Genomic DNA, 21,638 nt, shown 5'->3' on the forward strand with positions numbered 1-21,638 from the left:
TTATAAGATATACAAATTCTTCATATTTATTTTAAAAAAATGAATTAATTTTTTTAAAATAAAAATTTTCACTTAGATTTTAGATTAATAATCCTAATTTTTTTTAATAAAAAAGGCACATAATTAAAATATTTTAAGATGGTATGAGTGAGATAGCCAGAGATGAAAGTCAGATGTACCATAATAGGGTCCAAGCAAACACACACAAGGAGTACCAACAACACACCAAATCATGGCAATCCCGTAAATAAAGCATTTAACATCGGTGATGATGGATGATGATGATGGTGGTATTTATCTATGGATGCACATAAATAAGCGTACAGGGAGAAAGAATAGCATTTGACTTCATTTGTCACAAAATGCTATTCATTTGTCACAGTAGAGAGAGAAAGAATGAAGAAAATTGAATCGGATCGAATATAGTTTTGACGTCCGCAAGGGCAGCAAAAACACACTCTTTCTCTCTCTAAAACTTTCTACTTTCTCTCTCTAAAAGAATACAGCGAGGAACAGGGGGGGCGTCTACTGAGCAGAGACTGAGAGATGAAGAAACCCTAGAGAGAAAAAAGAGAGCTCTGGGCTTTGTTTTTTTCTCCGTGCCACAATTTTTAGCCAAAGTAATTTTGAGAAATATACGTATGTAAAGAATTTGGTTTTCTAGGGGATTCTTTTTTATCATTGTGATGTTTTGTTGGTGGGCTTTGAAGACTTCGTGACCTATTCAATTTCCAACTCCGGTGAGTCCTTGGGTAGTCTTTGACTCCGTATTTTATTCCGTCTTCTTCGCTTTTCGTTTTTTTCCTTCTTAAAGTTTGATAGTCAGGTCCTGGGAGTTTTTGGAGTGTGTTATTGCTCATTGGAAGCTCTTGATCGTTGATTGTTAAGGTTTGGGAATCGATCGATGCGGGTTTAGTTGTTGTCTGCATTTGTTTAGCTCTTTGGTTGTTGTTTGCAGTCGTGATTGTTGTTATTGTTTGATAAAGTTTCAATTTTGCGCTTTTTGGGATTGCTTGGGGGTGTTCATGTTTGAAACTTAAACTCGGAGGTGTGAGAAAAAGAGTTGTTCTTTGATGAGTAAGTTTCACTTTCGTTTTCTTTTGTAGGGTTGTGAATTTTGGTGACATGGGTTTGTTTTGGGATTTGGTTGCAGCTGTTGGCCGGTAGTGTGAGGAAATTGAGATTCAGAATCTGTGTTTGGGAGTGAATGTTTGATTGTGGATTGGTTAGTGTTTTTGTACAATGGTTGAAGCTGTAGTAGATCTGAAAATTCGTAAATTATACAGAGATTCATGCGGAAGCGGCTTGGAGATTGCTGGTTTTGCAGAAAAAGTACAATTCTAGTATGTTCAGAATCGATGCTTATTCCTTGGTTTTGGGCTGTCTCGGTACTTGGCTTGCCTTTGGAAGAAGTCAACACCATATGCACAGGCAGAAAGCTTGCCCCCTTCTATTGGTGCACAATAAGCTTCTTTGAAGCCAAAGACCTTGGATGTTGCGGAGAAGTGCTATCTGGTTTGAGCAATTTGTCTGGTTTTTCACGCCTTGTGTAATTGTAGTTTCTTGATTCTTGTTGTTTTAGATAGTTGTAGCACTTCGGTCAGTGTGTTTAGTTTGCGCTTCTGGAAAGATGGTACCTTCGGGGCCGCCCACACCAATTGGTGGCACCCAGTCCGTTTCACCTTCACTCTTGCGATCAAATTCTGGAATGTTAGGAGGTCAAGGGGGTCCCATGCCTTCCCAGACGGCTTTTCCTCCACTTGTGTCATCCCGTACTCAGTTTAATAACATGAATATGCTGGGAAACGTGCCCAATATGTCATCCCTTCTTAATCAGTCTTTTGGAAATGGAGGTCCGAATACTTTGCTTTCAGGTCCTGGAAGTAGCCAGCGTGGAGGTATTGATACTGGGGCTGAGTCGGATCAACTTTCTAGTATTGGCAATGGTATGGGTTTTAATACTCCTTCATCTTCATTTGTAGCTTCGAACATGGTGAACCCTTCTTCATCTGGGCAAAATCAGGGTCAGCAATTCTCGAACTCTTCTGGTAACCAGCTAATGTCAGATCAACAACAGTCCCAGCAACTTGAATCCCAAAATTTCCAACATGGTCAGCCGGCAATGCAACAGTTCTCTGCTCCACATGGTTCCCACCAGCAACAGCAGCAGCAGCAGCAGCAATTTCAACAAATTCGAGGGGGAGGTGGTGTTGGACCTGTAAAGTTGGAGCCCCAGGTGTCAAATGATCAGCATGGACAGCAACAGCAGCAGCAGTTACAATCATTAAGAAATATTCGTCCAGTGAAACTGGAACCACAACAAATTCAAACAATGAGAAGTCTGGTGCCAGTGAAAATGGAACCTCAACATCCTGATCAATCCTTATATCTGCAACAACAGCAGCAACAACAGCAGCAACAGCAACAGCAATTCCTCCACATGTCAAGGCAGTCCCCTCAGGCTGCTGCTGCTGCCCAGATTAATATTTTGAATCACCAAAGATTCTTGCAGCTACAGCAACATCAACAACACCAGCAACACCACCAGCAGCAACTATTGAAAATGCCCCAGCAGCGTTCCCAGTTACAACAGCAGTTTCAACAGCAGAATTTGCCTTTGAGGCCTCCTACAAAATCGGTTTATGCACCTGGGACATGTGCTAGGCGGCTCACACATTACATGTATCAGCAACAACACAGGCCAGAAGTAAGGTTTTTTTAACCATTTATAGTCTTTTATATACTTCATTTGGTGTGGCTGTTATGGTCTGTAATAATTTATAAAACCTTTGTGTAGGACAACAATATTGAGTTCTGGAGGAAATTTGTTGCTGAGTACTTTGCCCCCCATGCGAAAAAGAGATGGTGTGTTTCTATGTATGGAAGTGGCCGGCAAACAACTGGAGTTTTTCCTCAGGTTGCTGCTAATGACATTAAATTACTCCAGAGGACATGCAAACCTGCGGCTCTTCTTGTTCTTTATCTTTTGTATCTATACACCACTGATACTTAATATCACCTTCATGCTAGTTTGAAGTAAATAATTTCAATTCATGCTCTCAAAATTTTATTAGCCCTTATAAAAAAAAAAAATTATTAGCCCTTCAATCTCTGTGCATTCATCCTCGTTTGGATTCCTATTAACTCAAATATTCGTCCAAGTGAAAATGATCAATCTTGTGAATTTTTCAGGATGTGTGGCACTGTGAAATATGCAACCGCAAGCCTGGCCGTGGTTTTGGTATGTTCTCAATTAATTTTTCAAGTTTGTTGTTCATACCATGTTGTTTTCCTTGGTGCCCATTGCTGCTCTAATTTAGCGTCGTCTTTTAAATGTAAACTATGCTATTGGCTCACTAGCATCTTTGATTTTTGGTGAATATGGTCACTAGTTACGCTCCTTGCTACTTTTATTTGGTGTATGGATGGAGTTTTCCATGTCTAACTGGTGTCTGAATTCTGTTTACTGTAGAAGCAACTGTTGAGGTTCTTCCTAGGCTTTTCAAAATCAAGTATGAAAGTGGTACTTTGGAAGAACTTCTTTATGTTGATATGCCCCGTGAATATGAGAATTCATCTGGTCAGATTGTCCTGGACTATGCTAAAGCAATACAGGAAAGTGTGTTTGAGCAACTTCGCGTTGTTCGTGATGGTCAGCTACGAATAGTTTTCTCTCCAGACCTAAAGGTTGCACAGAAGAGAATGGCATCTTTACCTGTAATGTCTGCGTTATTCTTTATGCATTGCTATTGACATTTTCTTGTCTTTGGTCACCCTTTTGACTAGATATGCTCCTGGGAATTTTGTGCTCGGCGCCATGAAGAGCTCATCCCTCGAAGATTGCTTATACCTCAGGTAATGATGAAGTATCATTTTGCGACAAGAGAAGCCATTCTGTTTTACGGTTGACTACTTGATTCCTGCAAGATATCTTTGTTGGAGAACCAAGTTAACTGTCTGATTGATATGCTGATTGGGGTATATTGTTTGTTCAGTGACAACTAGACCTTGCTTTTTAAAATACAATGAGGCAACCATTTGTTTTGGTGTAAATAAATATTTCTGTAAGGTGGTTAAATAGTTTACAACTACTGTCTTAGACTCTTAATAGAAGTGTGCTTGTTTGCTAATCATTTGTGCTAGAATTTGTAGAGCAGATTTAGGTTTTCTAAAAGACACGGGTTATGAATAGGAAGTTCGTATATTTGGTGTGCTCCTTTTGGCTAGCCTGCTAATGTTTGAATCACGTGGGGATCAATGTATTGGATTTAGGAGGTCCTTTCCTTGATGGTTATGATAATGACTTGTTTATGTATTTGATTGTTTGGATTCCTTTCTTTTGTTTTTGTATTCCACTTCTTGTCAGTATTCATGTAAACTTTTTGCCTCAAATCTGGCGTAAAGATGGTCGAGAAATCTTTCTTTTTAAGCATGTTGATAATTGGAGAAATTTAATTGGATTGAATGTGGAAGTGCTACAAATCCTATGCAAATGCTTGTAGGGCACCTTCAACCTATTAATTAAGGGTTTACTAGAACGCATGTGAATCTTTTTTTTTTTTTTTTTTTTTTTTCTGAAAGAGGTCGTAGCCCCAATTTTATTATTAGCCCTCACTTACGGTGGATGAATACCGTGGTAACACAAAATCTCCACTAATGGTCATCATCATTTACAATGTAAATATGGAAGGCCCAATTTATCAGGTCTCAAACATCCCCTTAAATTTGCAAGGAAGGTCACGGAGCTCCAAGACATCAGTTGATTGCCCCTGAGCTCCAATTTTTGCTAATCCATCTGCTACTTGATTGACTTCACAGTATGCATGATATACATGAAAAACCATGTGGTTAGCAAAGGACTTTGCTTGATCCCATGCGTTCCTGAATCCTCACTATCCATATAACCTCAAAATCGTTTTGCCGCCATGAACAAATCAACTAGGAGTCAGATTCCACTTCCACCTCATAAAGATTTAGCTGCATGCAAAGTTTCAGACCATCTACTAAAGCGAAAGCTTCTGCTTCTGAGTTGGACCGAGTCCCGTGCCTACAGAACGCAGCCACAGACTCTCCATTCGCATCTCCAATGATCCCTACTCCACCACTCGGGCCTGGATTCCTGCGACTGCTCCCATCTATGTTCAACTTGACATTTCCTCTGGTGGGTCTTAGCCACTTAAGAACAAGATACTTCTGTCTTTTAATAGGGTGAAGTTATGCCTAATTGCTTCAATGCATATGGATCAGATCGTTTTATGACTGACAGATCTTGCTTTGCCATCAATTGCTCAGCCAAGAAGCTCTTAATCCTGAATACAATGGCTGCTCCTGTTTCCACCACCCTCCATGCGTGCAATGCAATGCCTAGTACACAAGAACCAGCTAATAAAGGAAGGGAGAAGCCCAATCATTAAGCTGATTTGGGAGGCTAGATTCGCCTTTCTAAACCACCAAGAAAAAAGGGGGGGGGGGGTGTTATTTCTTATTGCTGAAATTTTCAAAAAGGAAAATTCTATACACCATAATACTATCCCACTTTCATCCCATTAAATATGATGTGACACATTTATCACCGTTGAATGATCATTTATTGCATGCTTTTTTTATCATTTAATGGTGATGTGGATGAAAATAGGATAAGAGTGTGGTGTATGATATTACTCTTTCAAAAAATGTCTTGTTTCTATTATTGTTCTAGATTGTGTGATTGTTTATTTTTCATTTTCAGCTTTATCTTTACTTAGTTTTGAGTCATATTACTGGATGTCTAAACCGAAGCCCGTCCGGCATTGATTGAAATGATATACAATGGATTTTTTTTAGTTTTAGATGAAATAAGTACTGTAGCTTGGTTGTTTCATTTCAGATGTACCATATCCTGGTTTTGATAACCTGTAGGCACACGCATTTTCATTGGATGTGCAAATTACCCATTAATTGTCGAATTCTCCTCATCCCCAATTGGCATTTGAAGTAATTGATTGGATGTCATAACGTATGTTTAAGCACTTTTGCCACTACCAGATATTGATCATGGTTGACGGTATTTGTGGTGCACAGGTTAGTCAGCTAGGAACTGCAGCTCAAAAATACCAGGCTGCTACTCAAAATGCATCGTCCAATATATCTGTTTCAGAGTTGCAAAATAATTGTAACATGTAAGTCCCTGACTTTTATGGTTCCTTATTTGTATGCTATCTCTAAGAGCCTTTGAGTAGTGCTTCACTTTTGCTCCTGGAATTTACCTGTTTGATTAATTTCTTTTCAAGAAGGGGTAAAAATGTGAAAAAAGCAATAAACACTTTATGGATTCCCTATATTTTTTTTTTTATAAGAATGTTTTAATGTTTTTTAGCTCTCTCTCTCTCTCTCTCTCTCTCTCTGTCCACGCATTTCTTTTCTTCACTTGTTTCTGTTTTCTCAAGCATCTTAAGATTGGTAATGATGAAGTTATTTCCATCTAAATTGACTTGAGGAGTGGTGGTCTGCACGTCTTTTGCAGTTCAGCTTGATGCATAATGCACACATTTTATGATTTTCATGTAGCTTTAATTGCACTAGCAACATGAGTATGGCGGCAATAGAAGTTAAGATTTAACCATGTTTCATTGGCACTGTGCTGAGTATCTGCAACAACATTTGATTCTCAAACTTGCTTCATCTATGAAATATGTTTTGATTCTCAAATACTTCGTCAGATAAGGCTGCCAGTGTATTATATTTTATTGTGACTAGTTGGTTGCAAATTTTGGTTCCCCTCCCCCTCAAGAAAAAAAAGAATTCCCTGCGAGCTGCAGGGTTTTGAGGTATGCCTTGTGGTTACTGCTTATGATTTTAGGTATACCTCGGTATGAATTACGTGAGAGTAGTTTGTCATTGACTTGCCTTGGACTTGACCAATGATGTGTGGCATTTAAGGCCTTTCATTAATTCTTTCTGTGTGATTTTTCTTTAGGTTTGTAGCATCGGCTCGACAATTAGCGAAAGCCTTGGAAGTGCCATTGGTAAATGATTTAGGATATACAAAGAGATATGTTCGATGCCTTCAGGTAATGTCCTATTTCTAGACGGGCTATTAGCATCTCTTGTGTTATTCCTCCAGCTTTAAAAGTTGAATGCTTTGGGTTCCATGTTTAAGAGTATTAAATCATCTTTACTTGGAATATGAAGTAAAACGCAAAACAACAATAAGCGGTTAGTAGTTGGGTAATTTGTGCTTGAGGTCTTTGCAATTTCCATATAGGGAATACCATTTTCTTTTCTTTTCTTTCTATTTTTTTGAGTACTAATGTATTTTGATCTTGGCAAGCTATTTTCTATGTTGGTTATTTTCTAGTAGAGTACGAGAAATTGGAGAACATCAACCTTCCAGTTATGAGCTACTCTCCTAGTTAAACTAACCGTCTTAGGGCTGGTTTGGATGTTGAGATGCGATGAGATGCTCATCTCAACATCCAAACATCACTCAAATATAAATACTTTTCAATTTCAAATTTTTAACTTTTTCATCCAATTATTACAACTTTTGCAAACTTCCAAACAGAACACAAAAAAGAATTCAATTTTTTCAAATCTCAAAACAAAAATAATATTTTAATAATATTTTAATTTTATACGATTTTTATTCAATTTTTTCACTTATTTCCCAAAATCTCAAAAAACATCTTAACTCGAACTATTTCACTACCATTTACAGATTTTCATCTCATCTCATCTCAACATTGAAACGAGGCATAAGAGGAGTTACTAGAGAATTCCAGTAGCTTAGCCACTAAAGTCTCTTGTGCATGTGCGATACTATGCATCTCTGGTAAAGTTTCCTTGAGGGCTTTGTTGCCACATTATATGTCATGCCAGAATTTGGTCCCAAGGCCATTACCTATCTCAAGCCTAGTATGACTAGAAAAACTCATCCTCAAATGTGGTATGGCTTGAAAAACCATCCTGTCCTGATATTGTTTATAACTTCACTTCATGCGGCTCATATACCTCATTAGAACTCCACCCACCCCTTGCACACACTAATTTTGCAGCTTTCCACAAGGCCTCCCTCTCATATTGCTAAAGCTAGAGCTACTTTCCTAGAAGGGCATGATGGAACATAAGCTTGTTTCAAACTCCCAAATCTCCCATAGAGATAAGGAGTGCACACCTTGACCTAGTTAACCAAGTAGAATTTGGACTCTTCACTTAGTCTTCTCCATAAAAGTCTTGTTGTGTAACCCCTAGGGATTGGCTCACGTGGTAAGGGCCTTGGGTACAAACAATTTCTAGGGGCCATTAGTGAAAATCGATTTACCTGATACTGGAACGTGTAACATGGGGCCAAGATTTATCCGATTTTTTTTTTAATTATCTTAATTAAAGATGTGTTGCATTGCATGATCTCCAAAATTCCTCATCTCATAAAAATAAAATAAAATAAAGGCTTGATGTGGCTTCTCTATTCGATTGGTCATGCCAGTGGGAAAAGTAAACCATGGATAACAAATATGTGGGCAAATAAGATAGCATACTCTCAAAATAAATTAGATAGGATGCTCTTGATCAAGTTGACCTGATCACCTTTAGACAAATATGTCATTTCCCAACCAGCCAATCGACACTCAGCCTTCTCAATCTCACAATCCCAATATGTGGGCTAGACTATCTGCATTGAAACATTACCCACAGGAAACAGCTCCGACTTAGCCAACTTCAAAGCATGAGAAAAGGGCTCTCAAAGAACAATGATGGGCCAAGTTTGCCCCCCAAAATATTGAAGTATCATTTACAAACAAAAGGAAAATGTTTAGGACACCAATATTACTTGCCGCCACAGAAAAAACCAGTCTCTCCATTGATGGTGGCTGATAAGTTAACGTTGTTGAGACTTATAAAAAAAAAACAATTTGCTCAGCGACTCCATGAAAATAATGAAAACTAATGGAGTCAACGGATCACCGTCACAAACCTCAAGAACTATTGAAGAAGACAAGGGACTGACATTCACTAATGTATAAAAGTTAATACAGAGATACCAATGAGCTATTCAAAATTGTTATCTCTTCAAAGAAAATAATAACGAAAACCTCAATCAACATTTGTAAGCCTTCTTTTTTCAAATTTGCTATTGGTATGAAAATCCTCAGATATACCTTCATGATGTCTTTGATTAATGAGCTTGAAGGAATACAATAGTAAAATTGTTCAGGCCTGGTGCTTTATTAGTGATCATACTTTTTACCACTATGAGAATCTGACTCTTTTCAAGCCACAAGGAAATATCTTCCACTATGGTCTCAAGTGCTAATCTGTCAAAGTTGGGCCTTGAAGCAAACTGCTCTGAAAACACATTCTCGTAATAAAGCACAATGTGATTTCTAATCTCTAACCAGCTGGAGGAGACCGCCATCATCAATCAAAAGTATCTCAATTGTGTTGTTTCTCTTATTCGACTTAGCCACTCGATGGAAAACTTTATTGGTGCCCTTTCTAGGTTACTGGTCACGTGCTTTTTTCTTGGATTTTATTCTTAAGATAACATTCGCTCATTTTTAGCTATTCTTAAGATAATGTTTGCTCATCTTCCACACCTTTCAAAACTTGTAACTCCTCCAAGAGAGACTTCTTCTATGCTCCTCATTACCAAATATTTGCTCATTTCAAGCCTTTTTTAGATCATTCTTAAAAGCATTTAATTTAAGAGCCAAGAAAGCTTGGAGTTCCTTGGAAGTCGTGGGATGACCACCACTGACTAACCTTACTAATAAAAGCTTCTGCTTTTGTTGACAGGGTTCATCATGACATGATGAACTTTGTCCATGTTACTACATCATTAAGGATATGCTTTTCCTTTAGGATCAACTACTTCATCAAGACTTGGATTAGGTTCTTTCCTTTGTTTGGGGTCAGTGCTTGAAATTTTCTCTTTCTATGTAAAAGTCTAGCAGTTCAAACAAGGTATGCTGAGATCTTTTCTGTGTTTGAGAGACATTTGGAGCTTTTGCTGCTCACAAAGCCCTAGTACCTAGGACTTATCTCTTATTGCGATAGTTTCTTTTATGACATTAGACAACAATGGTAAGCACTGGTTAAAATGCTTAACTGTGGATTTTTTGGAGGCTAAAAAATAATAGCTTCTGAGCAGTTACTGAACTATATTACTAATAATTCTGTGCAGTGTTCATCACTCTGTTCTTTAATATCATTCTCGTGCTTGCAGATATCAGAAGTGGTTAATAGTATGAAAGACTTGATTGATTATAGCTGGGAAAAAGGGACAGGACCTATGGGTAAGTTTCCTGCAAATTTTTTTTCATTAAAACTTTTACCTTTACGTATTTGTTTCATCGGTGGTCTTTTACTAAGGCCGAGAGTAATGTTAGAATGTCAGATCAAAGAAATGAAGCTGGGAAACTCTTACCTAGCTCCATGGTAGTATTGCTATGCTACCTTTTGATAAGTATTGCTATACCATCGAACTGATGAATCTAATGTGACTTTATTGGGGTAAATTTGTCATAGAAATTGCAGAAAGTTTATTTCCTTGATTTTAAGCAATTGAAGACTTTAGCGGCAGAATCTTCTTGTGACCCTAATGTGCACCCTGCCTCTCAAAACCCAAAACAAATCCGTAGGGAAGATGTAGTAGTGGCCCCAAATTTTATGCTGTTTACATAATGGTTAGCTGTTAATGTGTAAATCAACAAAGTATATTTCCATGACTCTTTTCCTGTTGTGTTTTGGACGGTTGCTCACTTTATTTAGGCATTACTTCTTTTTGTTAAATGTCAAATATTCTGCACTTGCTGGAGATCAAGCTATTCCTTTTGGTTTTCATGACATTTGGAGCATTCAGCTTCAGGAGTCTGTAAACTTTATTATTGCTTGCATACGGTAGAGTAATCATTTTGCTCTTTAGCAAGACTCTAGTAACAATGATGAGAGATCTGGAAAAATTGGATGGGCTAGGAGAAATGAGGCCTTTAAATAAGAATGCTGCATGTGCTGTCAGGAAATGGTATGAGATTTTGGATAAGATACAACGAGTAACTTTGTAGTTGCCATATTTCCAAGCAGTTCATGCAGTGCCCGGCTTACCCAATGCTCTCCCTCTTTTCCATATATGGGGGAGGTGAAATGGACAGACTGGATTGAAATTCTTCTACATATTAGCTGTCACTTGATTGGAATGAGCTTCTGAGCAAATCAATCTTGGAAACTACACTCCCCTGCCTCTCTTGTTTGCATAGGTGCACGAAAACTTATTACAGGGCTTGATCATTGGTGCACGGTGCCACTGTTATCATAGTGCAAAAACTGAATTTTCTCTCTCCATTAATAGAGCTTTGCTTAGTTTCTTTTTCCATCCTCTGTCAATGAATCAGGAGTGTGGAAACCTGGCCTTGCGACATATTTGGTTTGTAATTGGTGTCTTTTTAAGGTCTTCTCTAAGCAGATCTATGGTTGATGTGTTTGGAGCAGTCAAGGATGGTTCCATTACATAGATTTATAACACATCAAAAATAAAAAAATGTTGAATGGATCTTCTAATTACTAAACCATTTGAAATTTGGACAGCCAATAACATGATTTTAGAGCTCCTTTGTCTAGAGGCTGAAATCCCCACTTCGATTTCTGCCCCATTAGCATCTCCAAACCAAGATTCGGGCCAGGCTTCCAATATTTCCTTTTGGTGCTTTTAGAAATGATTTTCTCAGATACTTCTTAAAGAAAAAAAGAAAAGAAATGATCGTATGAGAAAAAAAAGAAGAGAAATGACTGGTCCATAGGTATGGGGAAGCTGTATGATCTTTCAAGAGAAGCAAAGGATCTCTCTGTGTTTTATAATACGTGTTGTGTTCCCTATCACATCCAATATACAGGGTAACTTGGAGGCTCATGTTCAGGCAAACCATTGTTCTTAAAGGGATTTATTGAGTGGATATGATATCTTAGTTTTTTAAGTTTCTCAAAACCAGTGGGTAATATTCCCAGAACTGTTTAACTAGAAATCTTCAACGTTAAATTTTCTTGTCTTGTAGCCCATCGGGCCCCTAGATCTCTTTAAAGTTGGGGATGTGCCTTTTGTGTTAAAATATCAGATCTGCAAATATGCCTTTATTGTTGCTCATAAAGATAGTGTAGTTATAACAGTAAAAGGGAATGTTATTGTTGATAGATTTAGGCTTTTCAAATGCGAGGGAAGTCTGTGGTGGCAGTTTTCAACATTGTGGACCTAATACTGACAAATGAAGAGCTGCTCCCTTCGACCCCAAACTATTTTGCTGTCTTCTGTTGGAAAATAGATTTTTTCCTGTGTGTATGCACGTAAAAAATCTACCGAACTCTTCATAGTTAATATTTCGTAACATGCAAGTGTGTGGGTATTCCAATGGCCTCATAGATTTATTTGTTTTTTTGTTTTGCGTGTTTTCTGGATTTTTATTTGCAAGATGCACATCACAACTGTACTTTGGGTTTTCAAATGCCAAGGGTAGCTCATTTTTTTCTGTTTCTTCTCAGAAAGCTTGGCCAAGTATCCTAGGAGGATAAGTACTTCGCATAGTCAGTCTCAACAGCCTGAGGAACAGCTACAACAGCATCATAAAGTGGCCCAGAACTCAAACAGTGATCAAAGCTCCGTCCAGGTTGCTGCTATGCAACTTGCTGCTGGCAATGGTGCGTCTGGTGTAAATAATAATTCCCTCAATGCATCATCCACGTCAACCTCAGCAAGCACAATTGTTGGGCTTCTCCATCAAAACTCCATGAACTCCAGACAGCAAAATTCCATGAATGCAAGCAGTCCTTATGGTGGAAGTTCTGTTCAAATTCCTTCCCCAGGTTCATCCAGTACTATTCCACAGGCACAGCCCAATCCATCTCCGTTTCAATCACCAACACCATCATCTAACAATCCACCGCAAGCGCACGGTGCCTTAACAGCTGCCAACCATATGAGTACCTCGAATTCACCTGCAAATATGTCCGTGCAACAGCCAGTGCTTTCCAGCGAGGCCGACCCAAGTGATTCACAGAGCTCTGTTCAGAAAATCCTACATGAGGTGATGATGTCCAACCAACTTAATGGCACAGTTGGTATGGTTAGTGTTGGTTCTTTGGGGAATGACATGAAAAATGTTAATGGGATTTTGCCGACAAGCAGCAACGCAGGTCTCAACGGTGGCAACTACTTGATGGGCAATGGAACTGTTAACAGTAATTCAGGTATGGGTCCTGGATTTGGTACCGTGGGTGGACCTGGTCAGTCTGCCATGGTTAATGGAATCAGAGCGGCGATGGGAAATAATTCTGCCATGAATGGAAGGGTAGGAATGGCATCCATGGCTCGAGACCAAAGCATGAATCATCAACAGGATTTGGGAAACCAGCTGCTTAATGGGCTAGGAGCACTTAACGGGTTTAATAATCTCCAGTTTGATTGGAAACCGTCCCCATGAGAAAGGCTTTGTTGATCACACTGATATTCCTGTTCTTGATTACAGCTGCTGCTTGTGCAGCATGCGAAATGGTAGAATTGCCTGCTGCCCTGTGTGAAGATGGTTGTATACGGCGAGATTTTTGCAGGGTTTTGCTCCCACTTTGTACTAATCTGTTTTTCATATATAAAAAGGAAATTTGGTGGCTGGTTGTGGCTGAAGGGGCTAAGTTGCTGTGATTTTAAATGTACTTAATATATATATGTATATGAGGTAGGTTTAAGTTGCACTTGGTGTAACTTTAAATAGTACACTTTAATTTTCCTCTTAATCAATATTTTGAGTCCATTTTTTTCACATGCTAATTACTCACATTTAGAGTTTATGGCTAATCAGTTGGTTTTTTAAGATGGCATATCTTTTTTAATCTTCAATTGAGGTCAAATTTAGCAACCAATTAAGATATTTTTCTTACAAGAAAACCCTAATTAAGCCTTGCTCAAATGGTAACATCAGATACAATTGGATTCTTGGTATGCATATGTTGCTTTGGATCTGTGAAAGTTACACTGCGGTATCAAACCATCTTTGTTTTTCTTTCTGTTTTTATTTTTAATTTACTTTCTAAATTATTAAAACTTTCTAAATTATTAGATTTGAAATTTTCTGGCAATATGCGAGAGGCATGCTTGGCACAAGAAGGCTCTTAGGTTGCGAATGGGTTAGAGAGAAGTGGTAGTGTCATGAAAATCGCTGTGTGTGGTCCTCAAGCGCTAGACCAACAAACTCGCCACCATCAGATCCTATAGATCTGACTGTTGAGGTTGCAAAGAGATAGGCATGTGGGCATCATGCGCTGTAACAGATTTTGAAGTCTATTGGAGTTACTTTAAATTGTAATTCGTTCTTTTTTTATCTCTATTTTAGTACTTATTGTTTTTCTCAAATTTTGTTAGGATGCTCTTATAAGTAAAGAGTTAAGTAAAATATTCAAACCATTGGCGCTTGACAATCACCACCTCATCTTTAGTCTCTTGGCGGTCTTTTTCCGCCACAACTCACGAGTCCCACTTTTTTTACTTTTATCCCTGGCACGAGATTCACATGTACTCTTTTAGGAGAGTGGAATTTTGTAACGACGTATAACACGATGGAGAATCACATGTACTCCCCCTACCCCTTACTCATGTATTTCTGTATCTCTTAATTATAATATATTGAGCTTGCTTAGAAAAATAAAAACTATTGTTCATGGTCAAATCTTAATTAAAAACGTAATTTTCAACAACCAATTTTGAAAATTTGGAGCCCATATTACCAATTCATGGCAGTTGAGGAATACAAAGTGTAATTTTCTTTTGAGTTTTTATTTTTTATTTAGATATATATATATATATATATAACATATATAATTTGACTTGAACGTAAAACCAACAAAATTCATGGCGTGGTCCTCAAGCACTAGACCAATGAACTCGCCACCATCAGATCCTATAGATCTGATTGTTGAGGTTGCAAAGAGATAGGCATGTGGGCACCATGCGCCGTCACATATGTCGAAGTCTACTGGAGTTAGTTTAAATTGTAATTCGTCCATTTTCACTTCTATTTTATTACTTTTCTTACTGTTTTTCTCAAATTTTGCTAGGATGCTCTTACAAGTAAAGAGTTAAGTAAAATATTCAAACCGTTAGCGCTTGACAATCACCACCTCATCTTTGGTCTCTTGGCGGTCTCTCTCCGCCACAACTCACGAGTCTCACTTTTTTTACTTTTATCCCTTGCACAAGATTCACATGTACTCTTTTGGGAGAGTGGAGTTTTGCGACGACGTATAATGCGATGGAGAATCACATGTACTCCCCTTACCCCTTATGTATTTCTGTATCTCTTAATTATAATATATTGAGCTTGCTTAGAAAAATAAAAACTATTGTTCCTAACTATCAAATTTAAAACTGTTGTTCCTAACTATCAAATTTTGACATGGTCAAATCTTAATTAAAAACGTAATTTTCAACAGCCAATTTTGAAAATTTGGAGCCCATATTACCAATTCATGGCAGTTGAGGAATACAAAGTGTAATTTTCTTTTGAGTTTTTATTTTTTATTCAGATATATATATATATATATAACATATATAATTTGACTTGAACATAAAACCAACAAAATGGGTGTGAACACCAAACGGTGTACCCTTTGGAATGACACCCTCTCCATGATGATGGTTTCCTTGGGGTGATGGTTAGGGAAGTGTTAAAAGATACAACCTTTTGATTTAATTAAAAGGTTATGTCACTTACAAACCATTGTATTGTCAATGGTTGTGACACTTGCCAACTAGTGTCTCCTGGCCTATAAATAAGGGTCATTAGTGCGCATTCAAAGCACTCAAATTCACTTTGTTCATCACCAACTTGTGGGACAAATACCCTCACGGGAGTGCCACCATCTTGTTAGTTTTACGTTCAATTTTCGTCCATTTTGTTTCTCCATTTTTCTACAGCATGCAGATCCACCCGTTAGTGGCCTTCTTTTAATTCTCATTGAGAATGATTTGGTGTATGCATGTTTTTTAAGAAAAGCATGAAAAATCGATGTTAGTCTTCTATTGACGATACACCCTTTAGCGCCCTAGCTAGCAGTCCACGCATCTACATGCACAAAGCAACAATCTGATCTGCAAAATTGTGCTGAACTTGTACTATCACTTCTCTGTATAAAGTTATAAACTCATGCACATGTACAATCCACACAAACACACAAGTTCCAGCCTCCACTCTTGAGACTCTCCGGGTATGGTTTGAGAAACTACAATCTAAAAAATACTTGATATTTAGGAGTTCCTGAGAGAGACTGAATATGCATTGTCGAATGCAGGGTGGTTATAGAGTAATAACATGTACAAAATGAAGGAGATATTTTGAGTACAATGATAACATTAACATAACATTAGTGCCCTTTCCCCAAAAGGAAATGTTTGTTTTTTCATTTCTGTTTTCAGGCCTCTATATATTTCTCTATGGTAGTAGATAAGGTGGACTTTGGCACTGCACCAATCACACTCTCTTTCTTCTCTCCATTCTTGAAGAACAGCACAGTTGGAATGCTTCTGATTCCATACTTAGTGGCGATGTTCGGACTGTCATCGGTGTTGAGCTTGCAGCATAGGATCTTTCCTGCATATTCTTTTGCTAGTTCATCAATTACAGGTGCAATCATCCTGCATGGTCCACACCATGGTGCCCAAAACTCCACCAGAACTGGGTTTTCACTTGCAATTACAAGGTTATTCCAGCTTGAATCTGTCACCACTTGAACTGCAGATTTCCAAGTATTTGTATCAATTAAAAGGATTGTAAATTTTCTCTGAAAATAGTAGGAGATATTGGGGGAGTAACCTTTGAGAGAAAATGACAACTACTGAATCTCTGACTGCCTTCTGTTTTCGTTCTCAGCATTCAACAATTATATGATGGGGGAAGAAGGCAAAGGCAGTTGCAGTAGTAACTCTTAAAAACTTAGCTAAAATGAAGACAAAAAAACAAAAAAGCCACACACACCCCCTCGGTTGTTTTGCTGCTTCGGCTACAATATTTTGCTTTGAGTTATTAAAGAGTTTAGCAGCTAACCTTCATCCAGAGCTTCACGAGCTTTGCAGACAATGCTCAATTTTTGGGGTTTGCTTTTGAGGGAATGACGATAAGATGGAGATGATAAAGAGGATGTAAGTATGGACTTCTTCAATCCGCTACATATCGGCAAATGAAGTTTTTCTTTTGAATAAAATGGATGATAACATTGTAAAGCAGCAGCTCTGGTGGTGCAAACGGTGCTCACTTGAAAACAGTTCTCCAGAGCCATTTTTTCCCTCAACAATTACAATATTTTTTTGGTTTTGTGAAGAGTATGACTACAAGATTTTCTAGTGGATATTATTACAAGATTCTATGGTCGCAAGAGTGCTCAAATACATGTGGATGACATTTATGTACTGAAACTCACAATTTGTACCACTCGTAAAGTCATCAAAATTACCCAAAACACTCTCCTTTTATAGACAGATGCAGAAATCCAAATCATCCCACTTTCCAGGATTTATCGACCACCCTTCATTGGAGGACCACAAATTTCTCATCCGTTCATCAGCTTTGACTGCTTTTATGTTCACAGATGGCTCTCAGCTTAAGGGTTTATAGGACTATTACTTGCTATCTTCAACATGCCTCAATAGTAGCTAGTATTTCCATTATTTTCACTCTTAATTCTAACCCAATCCTTTGGGCAAGCATGATGTATTACAAATTGATCATTAACAACCATGTTAAGATTTTAATACGCGCAAAGCCATTGGAATCCCTCTACATATCCTTTCTGGTTTCTTGTCCCCTTTTGATTATAATATATCCTTTCCACATACAGATTCACTGCATAAATAATGTTGCGTGTACCAAAAACCAAGATACCACACTGACTCAAAGCACTAATGCTGGGAGAGAGGGAAGAAGATTTGATACTAGCGAAAAATGATTCTCTCATATATTTTCTATTTAGGGGAATCCAAACACCAGCATAAAACATCTTTTACTTTTTTTTTGATAAGCAAGCACAAAACATCTTTTACTATTATCTAATACATGTGTGGAAATTAACCATCCAGTCTTAAAATGAATAATCCTTCAAATCTGCCCTCGAGTCACCAGCTTCAGCGTCAACCATGCACTCTTCTTCAGTAAGGGGAGGGAGTTGCCGGGTCTTGCGCTTCACGTTATGCTTATGCCACTCACCCTTGAAGTGATCCCTGAACTCCTTGGAATCCCCAAAAAATGCATTGCATGTACTGCACTTATTTTGCTTCCCCTCCCCCTTGGCATTCCCACTTTCAACAGAAACAGTGGTCTGTTTTTGGAATTTCTCGCTTAGTTCAGACGTATGTTTAGCAGATTCCTTGGGTAAGACTGACAGCCCGTCGGCATAATCATCATAATCATCTGCATGGGTATCTCCCTCCACATGCACAGAGTGTGCAAGAACTTCAAACCGTCCTTGCAAATTGCTCACAAATTCACTAGAGTCCCGATATAAACCAGGATCAATTTCACAAACCTGCACACCGACACAAATATTGAACATTAGGGTAGATAGATTGCTTCGTATAACAAATCCCATGACAGTAAGAAGTAGTATAGAACAATAGTAAGTTATAATAATAGATCAGCGGTCATAAGTGTACATGACTCTACCAAGCTAATTACATGATTGAAGTGTACCAACTGGTGGTATTTTGAATTTAGCAACAGATTATGAAAAATCCCTAAGTAACTTTCTTTTGCTTAATTGGAGACTACTAGGACCTCTGAAGGTGATATTTGATCCTAGATCTGGTATACTTATGTAGCTAAATTATGATAGACAAACCTACACAACCTACATCAACAAAACGAATAGTGAATAACAGAAACGCCGCTCAGTCTCTGCTATTCGGTCTAATCTATATGTCTAATCTATATATCACAAGCTTCACACTCCCGATATATAAATGGGTGCAATTTGATAAAACCACTGCTATTCAATTTACTCATTTTCATTCTTTCCATGTAGATATAACTTTTACAACACCCAAAAGCACGTGCATGCAAATCCTTACTTTGAAATTTGAACAGGCATGATGGTTAATAGTAAACTAGCACTAAAAACTGATACGGGAAAAGGAAATGAATAGATCATAACTTAAAAGCCTACTATAGTTGGCAGTCAAGACATCTGTAAACAGATAAAAAGAACCCAGACTTACAATAGACGGCTGACTTCCAAAATCATCTTTTGAAACAATGGTAGCATTCCAGATATTCAGCTTCTCCAAAAGAGAGGAATAATTCTTTTCTGGAACATAGAGTCGTAATCTCATTGGCGACCGTTTTATTGGAAAGTGCTTCTGAAGCTCATGTATTACTTCCAGAGCCTGCATAAGTTGTGTCATTGCTAGAGAACAAAATATTTATGCATCATACATTCTCAATGAGGAGATGGCAGTGAGAAAAAACTAAAATCCTTTTGTACCATCTTAAAACTGACATGTGCAGGTTTAAAAATTCCACCAAATTTAATACCATCAATCCCTTTGTCAAAATTTACAGACCCAAATGCAGCAAATAGATTTACCTGCTTCTTTGAGCTACCATGTGGATCAACAGCAAAATGAATTTCATGCATAAGTCGCTCAATCATGCTAATGGTGTAAGGACGTTGAGTTTCAGGATTGAAGGTCTTCTGCATAACAATGGTCGCAATATCCCGAAACTGACTAGATAACTGAGATTCTCTCTCCTTCCCAGCCACTTGAAGATCTCCTTTATCCAAAATCTGCCACCAATACATATACAATTCAATGAAACCAACATTAGACCTTTACTGGTACTCAGCGGGCAACAGAGCATATGACACGTACCATTGCAACAGTGGAATAAATTAACCATCTCACTGACCTCCAAGCATATTTTTCCCTGATCATCAGTTCCAAAAGCCGCAATCAAATCTTTTGACTTGGAAAGAATTCCTTTTGAAACATTTGAATAAACTATCTGTGACTGCAACACTTCATCCAAATCTTTCTCGCTGTTCCCAAAATATCTCATCACAATGGTGACCATTCACATATCAAAACGTTCAAATCTTAGTGGAATAAGTGAAAGATATCAAAGCACTAAATTAGGTAAATCTATATTCAGTCGGCATCTCAGACAACAATGTATTCGTAAATATTTGCTCATGTACTGAATGGGGAAAATTTAAATGTTTTACTTTCAGACTTTACTTCCCTAATCCCTAGCTTGTATTTAGGTGTTTCTGCTAGTGTACTTCCTGTGTACTTTGACTATGTCTATTTACTTGCATTAATAAACTCTCTTATTACTTATCAAAAAAATGTTTGGGCATTTACATTCAATGTTAAATTAAATTCTAAACTGAGGTTTGCTATAGAGGACAGCATATATACATACATATATGGTTGGCCAATAAACGTAAAAAACTAGGGTTCCATAAAAGGAGAGAGAGAGAGAGAGAGAGAGAGAGAGAGAGAGAGAGAGAGAGAGAGAGAGAGAGACATACAAGCCAGAACGCCAAGAGAGAACCTTGTTCTTGTAGCAGGCGATCTCGAAGCGAGTGCCGCGCTTCTTGAGGCGGACCACAGCGACATTCGTTAGTCTCTTTTGCCCTACCGGCTGCACCAGTATCCGAGACATTTTTCCTCCTTTTTCTTGCCTTTCAACTGGCTCCCTGCTCCCACAAAGCAAAAACGACGATCAAACCCGTTCTATTTGGCGACGTTGCTTATCGCGATCCGATCACGTCTAAAGTTTTTCAAGCAAATGTTATCCCGATCCCCAAATTAAATAGGACCAGGACACTGGTCACTGGGATATGAAATTATTAGGACTAGTTCAAACAACCCAAAAAACCCAGTAAGGATTTTGCTTTTCGTGTTTTAGTTGGCTAATTCTGGTTCTGGATATGTCCGAGACAAAGCTTCTTTGAAAACAAATCTCTTCTTCTCCAAAACAACCTTGGTAACTTGTAAACACACAGATATGAAAACTGGAATGATGGGTTTTTATGTTGACTCTAGGAACTCCGAGTTAATTTTTTACTTCCTCCAGATAAAGAATAAATAACTGCCTTTTATAAAAACAACAATTAGAAAAAGAGGAGTACGAAAGAATGAGATTTGGATGAAAACCACCCACCTAAAATCCAAAAAACAAAACAAAATCACAGTTTCTCTGAAACGGGAAAAATAAATTGCAATTTACCAGCAGCAGAAAGATAAGGATACGCAGTAACGCAGGAAGGAATAACAATGTCAATCTAACATTGCGGAGTACAAATATAGTCAATCTCCAGGGTCCTTGTCGGATTTAGACATGGGTTTTTCGCAAAATCGTTTAGTAAGTAAATACCTGTGGCGTGGAGTGGGCGGTGGACGTCGACGTGCGGCGGAGGAAAGCGAGCTGCGACGGAGCCGATCAAGCAACACGAGCGGACCGAGCTTCGACGACGTTGTGGAGGTGGCGTTGGCGTCGGAGCGTGGAGATACTAAAGAGTGGAGATGTCGCGCCCAAGAACTAGAGAGAGAAATATGTAAGAAGAATTAGAGAGAGAGAAAGACAGAAGAAGCAAAACTGTAACTGAACTCTTATGTAATTTCTTGATAT

At 38.2% G+C, this 21,638-nt stretch overlaps 3 protein-coding genes across 8 annotated transcripts; 1 reads left to right on the forward strand and 2 right to left on the reverse strand.

The window, feature by feature from the left end:
* The first annotated feature begins 353 nt into the window (after positions 1-353).
* On the forward strand, positions 354-13,781 carry LOC122298562 (transcriptional corepressor SEUSS). 4 transcript variants are annotated; one of them, XM_043108372.1, is made up of 11 exons: positions 355-740; positions 1,107-1,898; positions 1,983-2,707; positions 2,798-2,917; positions 3,193-3,241; positions 3,473-3,687; positions 3,787-3,855; positions 6,061-6,158; positions 6,956-7,049; positions 10,205-10,274; positions 12,508-13,781. In XM_043108372.1, the coding sequence occupies exons 2-11, from the start codon at positions 1,631-1,633 to the stop codon at positions 13,443-13,445; spliced, it is 2,646 nt and encodes an 881-aa protein (XP_042964306.1). In that variant the 5' UTR covers positions 355-740; positions 1,107-1,630; the 3' UTR covers positions 13,446-13,781. The 4 variants fall into 4 exon arrangements, with proteins under 4 accessions (XP_042964302.1, XP_042964303.1, XP_042964305.1 ...); XM_043108368.1 differs by having other exon boundaries at positions 354-740; positions 1,107-2,707; XM_043108369.1 differs by having other exon boundaries at positions 354-740; positions 1,154-2,707.
* A 2,507-nt stretch (positions 13,782-16,288) lies between these two features.
* Positions 16,289-17,409, reverse strand: LOC122299335 (thioredoxin M-type, chloroplastic-like). Its single transcript, XM_043109553.1, has 2 exons — positions 17,058-17,409; positions 16,289-16,745 (listed from the first exon to the last, which is right to left on the reverse strand). Exons 1-2 carry the CDS (start codon positions 17,287-17,289, stop codon positions 16,426-16,428), a joined length of 552 nt encoding a protein of 183 aa, XP_042965487.1. The 5' UTR covers positions 17,290-17,409; the 3' UTR covers positions 16,289-16,425.
* Positions 17,410-17,942: 533 nt separating this feature from the next.
* Positions 17,943-21,638, reverse strand: LOC122299333 (ribosome maturation protein SBDS). Of its 3 annotated transcripts, none has more exons than XM_043109550.1 (6): positions 21,384-21,638; positions 20,536-20,703; positions 19,911-20,040; positions 19,588-19,788; positions 19,220-19,387; positions 17,943-18,531 (listed from the first exon to the last, which is right to left on the reverse strand). In XM_043109550.1, exons 2-6 carry the CDS (start codon positions 20,667-20,669, stop codon positions 18,088-18,090), a joined length of 1,077 nt encoding a protein of 358 aa, XP_042965484.1. In that variant the 5' UTR covers positions 20,670-20,703; positions 21,384-21,638; the 3' UTR covers positions 17,943-18,087. The 3 variants fall into 3 exon arrangements, with proteins under 3 accessions (XP_042965484.1, XP_042965485.1, XP_042965486.1); XM_043109551.1 differs by having other exon boundaries at positions 20,536-20,777; XM_043109552.1 differs by lacking the exon at positions 21,384-21,638 and having other exon boundaries at positions 19,874-20,040; positions 20,536-20,678.

This window comes from Carya illinoinensis, chromosome 16 (genome assembly GCF_018687715.1).
Source record: "Carya illinoinensis cultivar Pawnee chromosome 16, C.illinoinensisPawnee_v1, whole genome shotgun sequence".
NCBI classification, from domain to species: domain Eukaryota; kingdom Viridiplantae; phylum Streptophyta; class Magnoliopsida; order Fagales; family Juglandaceae; genus Carya; species Carya illinoinensis.